At 52.7% G+C, this 6,384-nt stretch overlaps 1 protein-coding gene across 1 annotated transcript in view; it reads right to left on the reverse strand.

Moving 5' to 3' along the window:
* Positions 1 to 1,669, reverse strand: part of MICALL1 (MICAL-like 1) — a gene marked incomplete at its 5' end in the record, with an annotated part of 11,509 nt that extends 9,840 nt beyond the window's left edge. The window contains 2 exon segments of the mRNA XM_008935197.1: positions 236 to 377; positions 1,621 to 1,669. Coding sequence (XP_008933445.1) covers positions 236 to 377; positions 1,621 to 1,669 — 191 coding nt within the window.
* Between the last annotated feature and the right edge of the window lie 4,715 nt (positions 1,670 to 6,384).

Below are 6,384 nucleotides of genomic sequence, written 5' to 3' on the forward strand. Positions count from 1 at the left end.
GGGAGGAGAAATGAGGCATTCCTCTTGGCATCCTGAGCTGTTAAAACACTCCATGCTTTGTGAAACCTCACCCTCATTCCAGGCCTTCCTCACTGGCACCAGCAAATCCAGGAGAGGGACTACCTGCTCCCCTTCCCCACAATCACACACAGAAGGAGCAAACCCAGGGTAATGCTGGTTTTCCTATCCTCCAGCAGGGGCAAACTGGGAGGCAGAGGAGTGGGAGGACACTCACCTTGGCTGGGGTTGTTGAAGTGGTTGTAATACTGAGACACGTAGGTCATGACGCTGAGGCAGTCGGGGACTGGCATGGAGACCATGTCATGAGGATCTAGCAGGGCTGGGATGCCCAGCTCCCGTTCTGCCAGCTCAAAAGCCTGCAGGAAGAGCAGAGAGAGGTGTTATGGATTTGATGCTCTCTGGAAAAATAACAGGAATCAAGCTGGAAAGCCCCTGGGGAAGGTGAAGTAGGAAGCGTGTCCTTGTCAGACAGAGCTCCCAGACACACTGCTGGACTGGAAAGGTGGCATCAGAAGCTAGGAAACGAAAAGAAAATGCTGCAGCTGCCTTTTCCTCCAAGTCATGACACCTGCCTGTGCCCCTGTGGATCTCCAAGGGAGGGGGGATGCAAGACTATGGCAGGGACTGGAGAGAAAATGAGGCAGGAGTGGATGAGAGTGGTGTGGGCACTGAGTGGTGAGGTACCAGCTGCAGGGTGTGGGTGAAGACAGAAGGTGCCCGGTCTCTGGGGCACGAGATGCTGTGCAGGGTGTGGGGTTTAAAGACAAGGACTGGAGAAATAAAGGAAAATGGGTATTTGCAGTAATTGGGGTGTGAAATGCCCACTGTGGACACCCAGCTCTGCTCAGCCTGGATGGTTCTCAAGACTGGGCCTGGCTGAACACAAGGCTGTGAGCAGCAGGGTGCAAGGAGACCCCTAAGCTGGGCTTAGGGACAAGAAAGGTGTTGCTCCCAAATGGGAAAAGACAGTTGCTAAAGGCTGAAAGGGGCCAACTGGTCTGGGAAAGGGCATGGCCAGGACCCAGCTGGAGAGCCCTAATCCCAAAAATGACCTAGCTCAACTCATTTTGGAGAGGTGATGGCCAGATTATCAGTCAGAGCCTGCAGCAATTAGGTCTTTCAGCAAAAAACTCAAAGCTATTGCTGCTCTGTCCTACACTTAGTCCCCTTTGGGCTGGACAAGTCCCCCCTGCCTGCTTCTCCTGTTGGCTCCAGCTATCCCAAGCAGGATGGGAGCACTGCAGACCAGCCTACGTGCAGCATGACCTTCCTCCCTGCTTATGCCTGGAGTAAAACTAGCTTCCTGCTTCCACTGCCTGCAAGTCTGGAACAGCTGGGGTCAAGAAGATGGTTTTAATCTTCACCTGAGATGTTGTCTTGGCAACTATCAGGATAACTATCTTATCTTCTCTCCAGTACAGGCTGGAAGCGGTGGTGTAGATCCCTTATGTTCCAGAGAAGCTCCTGCCTGGTACTTAAAAGCACAGATTTTTCTTACACCCTCACCATCCTCACCAAGTCCTCCCACACTCTGTGACCTCCCATGGAGTCACTCTCATGTCCCTTCTTCCTCCTGTGTGCTGCACACTGGGGACTTACCAGGCGGTTGTTCTCATAGATATCATCCTTGGAGAGAGAATCAAAGTCTCTGAAATGAAAAAGCACAAAAAAAAGAGACAAGTGAGGTGTAGAAAATTGCCCCAATGCCACCACACGCAGGTTTTTGGGACAGCAAGTCAAGATTTAACACCCTTGATGAAAAAAAACTCTTTGGCAAAGCAGGTTTGGGGTTGTTAAGGGACAAAGAAATCCAAGGGAAATGGCAATTAAAAAAAGAAAGCAAGTCCCAAAGGGGTGGTGACCAGGAAATTAAAATGTCATTCTCTTCTCTCGTTACCCACGGCTTCTGCTCTCACAATTAAAGGCTGCAGAGTCCCCAGGGCCACGTTCTGACCAGCACCCTCCACCACTGCACTGAAGGGTGCACCCCACCATCCCAAAATTGCCCCTCCAGGGCCAGCAGGAGGAGGAGGAGGAGGGAGAGGCAGATCCCTCAAGAGAGAGCCGCCTGCCCTAGAGCTCTCCCTCCTGTGGGGGTCCTCAGACAGACCTCCCTGCACCAGCAGGAGGGATCTGAGGGCAGCCCAGGATTTGGGGTGACACAGAAGGTCTTAAACTGCACCTCTGTCCTTGTCTGCTATGGGTGGTCTTCACAGCAAGGCAGCTTGCCTGAACACAAGGCACTTGGGGTGCAGAGAGGAGCCCCAGCAGTGACCAACCCAGGCACATTGTGGCATTTCACCTGCTCCCCTGGATCCCTCCAGGAGATCCCATCAACCAGCTGCCTCCCTTAGAGGAGCAGAAGATGAAAGCAGCTTTTCAGCAGAGGGGGAGAACTAGAGGAAGGAGTTAGTTATGCCTTCGGTGTGGTTATAACGTGTGAAAACAGCATCACAGCTAAACTGATCACAGCCCCTTCCTGCCAAGGATCTCACATCTGTCACCAAAACCACCTCACTCAGCAGCTCGGCGTGCCTGGCAGCTGGCTCCACAGCCCAGGGACATTTAGGGTCAGTTTTAGGCTCCAGTGGCCCAAGAGAGAGGTGCCAAAACTCGGGCGACTGACCCAGAAACACAACTCAGGTTAGCTGGGGGGGTTGTGTGTGCCCCACCCCAAAGGGGCTACGCTGGCATCATGCAAGACAACAAATCCTCAGCTGCATGCCCGTGGAGAGGAGCTGCAGGAGCCCCTCTTCTTTGGATTTTCTTGCCTTTTCCTGCATCCCTGATGGTGCAGGGCAACCTAGAAAAGGCTTCAGCCTTTGATGTGAAAGTGCCTTTTTTGTCTTTATGACTGGTATCCACTGGGAGATGTTTTTTTTTCCCCCATAAATAAGTTTTTTTTCTTTTTTTAACCTTACCGCATGGGTTTTTTTTACCTTTTCAAGAAAATCCTAGCTTGAGAAGGCAGGAGAATGACAGCAAAGCTGATGTATCAACTGCCCTCTGAACATTCCTGACCTTCATTTGGAATGCCCTCACTTTTCATGGGAGTGGTGCAGCTGGAAACTCAAAGACCCCCCTCGGTGGCTTGGGCTGGGAGAGCATTTTTTGACAGATAAAACTCCACATCCACCCTGCTCCAAGGCATTTGGGGAAACCAAGGCAAATCTGCCTGAGCAAACAGATGCCAGCAGAGAGGACGTGAAGGTCGAGAGGTGACTAACAGTGGAGCTACCAAGCAGCAAGGGAATAGATTTTTTCCACTAATGCAGGACTGCAGACTCTCAGCTTTTATCCGAGATGAGGATGAGGCCCCAGGGATCACAGCTGATTCTGTTCCTCTCTGCTGCTGCATTTTCCAGCTCCCTCTCCACACAAGCCAAGCAGGACCATGCTGCTCTCCATCACTCCAAACAGGAGCATTCCCACAGGCTGCTCTCTCACGTGGCACCCCTGTGGCTCTGGGCACGTTCTCTGTGCCAACACACAAGCAGCACAGCCTCACAGGCTCAGGGGAAGTTATTTTTTTGCCCTGATCTCAGCCTCCTTTCACCCAGCTCTGCTCAGGCTCCTCTCCTGACAACACCCAAGTCCACGGGATGGAAGCAGAGGCAAGACTCTGACTCTCCCTGTTGAACCACCATCTTGAGTCAGCAAACCCCAGCCTTGGAGCGTGTCCTGGAGGAATATTTCTGTGCAAATAACATCCCAAGCTCTTACCTAATTAGATGCATCCAGAGCCACGAAGCACTCTGGGGTTTAGAGCAGCTGCCAGGCAGCACAGCGGACCCAGGGAAGGGGGAAGGGATGTGCTGCACAGCTCAAACCAGAGCAAATTCCTGGATTCCTCCAAGAGAAATCATGAGCACTTTGAGGGCACTGCTGAATAATAAGCCCTTCAGCTTCCCAGGTCTCGCCAGCAGCACAGGGGGAGGAACAAATGGGATCTGTAACCAAACCCGTGGCTCTGGGGGCACAAAGCAGCATTCCTACCTCAGGGCTCTCATCTCCTGTTTCCCTCCACTTCTCTCAGCACTCCAAAGGCACGTGCCATGCTCCCTCATCCTCCTCACCCCCAAGTGCCAAGAACCTCCCCTGAGGAGGCTGCAGAGCTGGGGATGATGAAAGATGCTTCTTTCTTTGCTAAGCTGCAGCAAACGCCTTGTAAACACTAATTTCATGCTTTAGATTTCTCCAGCAGCCAGCAAACAAACTCACTAATCCCCACCATTCACTGTCAAGTTGGGCTGGATGCTTCCAGCTTAACTGACAAGGGAAAAGAAGAGATTAAATGTCTTGCCTTGAGATCACACAGCCAGCAGCACGGGCAGAGTGACCCAACAACCCCCCCAAAAAAAACAACTAGTGTTTCCAAGAGCTCTGCAGGAGCTGTTCCAAAGCTCTCCACAGCACCATCCTTCTCATGTCACCTCTCTTATCTCAAGGTGAGTGTGTTTGCAGGCAGGTGGAAAACCACCCAGTTTCATGGCTTTTCACAACAGCCTCTTCCCCAGCCTGCCACCACCAGCACAGCAGGGTCAGACAACGGGGACAGACCAACTGCCACCACAGCAGCAACAGAGGATCAGGGTGCCAAAGGGGTGGTGCTGGACAGGTAGAGAAGGGAGCTCCAGCTTAGCTCTTGCACGGATGTGCTCCTTCCTCCCCTCTGTGGCCCGAGGGGAAGACAGCAGGAAGCTCAGGAGGTCCCCTTTGGGGAGCAGCACAGCCACCTCTTGCAGGCCCCACACAAAGGAAGACCACGCAGGGTCAGCAACGTCCTTGCAGATCCCTGCCAAGTCCCATTACCAGGCTGACTTGAAAAGAAAGAACAGCAACCCCTCTTCCTCTGCTGTCAGGAGATTTACTGCCTCTGATCCAATCTTCCCACTTCCAAATCGGGACAGGCTTGAAGAAGTCGGAATCGGATGAAATGATGCTGCTCTTCTGACCACCCTCTGAAAAATCCTTCCCCAACGTGCCATGTCCTTGTAAGGCCCTGAGCTTTGTCTCGTGCTGGGGAGACCTGGGAAGCATTATTTAGGACATCTGCCAGGAGCAGGATTAAGCCCACTGACAACGGCAAAGCTGCGGCTGCTGCTTAATGGGATGGGGAAGGTGGTGAATGGGAAAGCCTCAGGTGGGCTCAGGGGGGGTTGTCAGAAGCTCCTGCTTAACCTCTGCTTTCCAGTCCCCAGTTAGTGTGCTGCTGACATAAAAAAATAAATTAAAATTTCAAAAATACAGTCATTTTAAGTGTTCCTGTCCTTAATTTGCAGTTATATGACTGGGAGTGTTTTCAGAGGCTCTGTCCTAGGTGGTCTGAGTGAGCCACAGCACCCAGGAGCTGCTGGGACACAAGATCATGCAGCTCCCTCGACACCCACAGTGCTGCAAAGCCACATCTTGGGTCCCAGGGGTTCCCAAATGCTGTGCTGAGGCACCTCAAAACACATCAGGCAGCAGTTTGGTGTCTGGACTACCCACTCTGCTTCTGCTGGTAGGAACACAGGCCTGTCTTGCCCTCTCATGGACACCACAGCTCCACAGTGGAGTCATAGAACTGTGGAACCACAGAATCTTCTGGGTTGCAAGGACCTTTCAAGGTCATCTAGTCCAACCCCCTGCCATGGGCAGGGACACTTTCCACCAGGCCATGTTGCTCAAAGCCCCACCCAACCTGGCCTTAAGCACTTCCAGGGAGGGGGCATCCACAAACTGTTTGGGCAACCTGTTCCAGTGTGTCACCACCCTCACAGGGAAGGATTTCTTCCTTGTATCTAATCAAAATCTACCCTCTTTCAGTTTAAAACTGCTACCCCTCATCCTATCATTCCACTGTCTGATAAGGAGCCCCTCCTCATTTTTCCTGTAGGCTCCCTCTGAGTAACAGAAGACCTTATAGCATAAAGTCTCCCCAGAGACTTCTCCAGGTTGAACAACCCCAACTCTCTCAGCCTGCCCTCAGGAGGTAGGTGCTCTGACCCCCAAATCATCTTGATGGCCCTCCTCTGGACCAGCTCAAGCAGATCCATGTCTTTTTTTAACCTGGGGGCCTCAGCTGGACACAGTACCCGAGGTGGGGGGGTCTCTCAAGAGCCAAGTTGAGTCACTGTCAACCCTCTGCCTGCTAGAGGTGGTTGTTGTGACAAATGACCATCACTTCAGCCAACCTCAGAGGAAGAGCCACCAGCCCTGGAGCAGAACGTGACCACCAGGCTTTGCTGCCAGAAGCCCAAGGGAGGTGGGACGATGCCTACCTGCACAGCGAGGGCTACCAAAGCCTAGAGGAGGAGCGTTCCCAGCAGTGCCAGGGCACGCAGGGTTCCCTCGGCAGGTCGGGGCAGATTCCTCCCAGCC

Source organism: Merops nubicus, unplaced genomic scaffold (genome assembly GCF_000691845.1).
Source record: "Merops nubicus isolate BGI_N331 unplaced genomic scaffold, ASM69184v1 scaffold2002, whole genome shotgun sequence".
Lineage (NCBI taxonomy): Eukaryota > Metazoa > Chordata > Aves > Coraciiformes > Meropidae > Merops > Merops nubicus.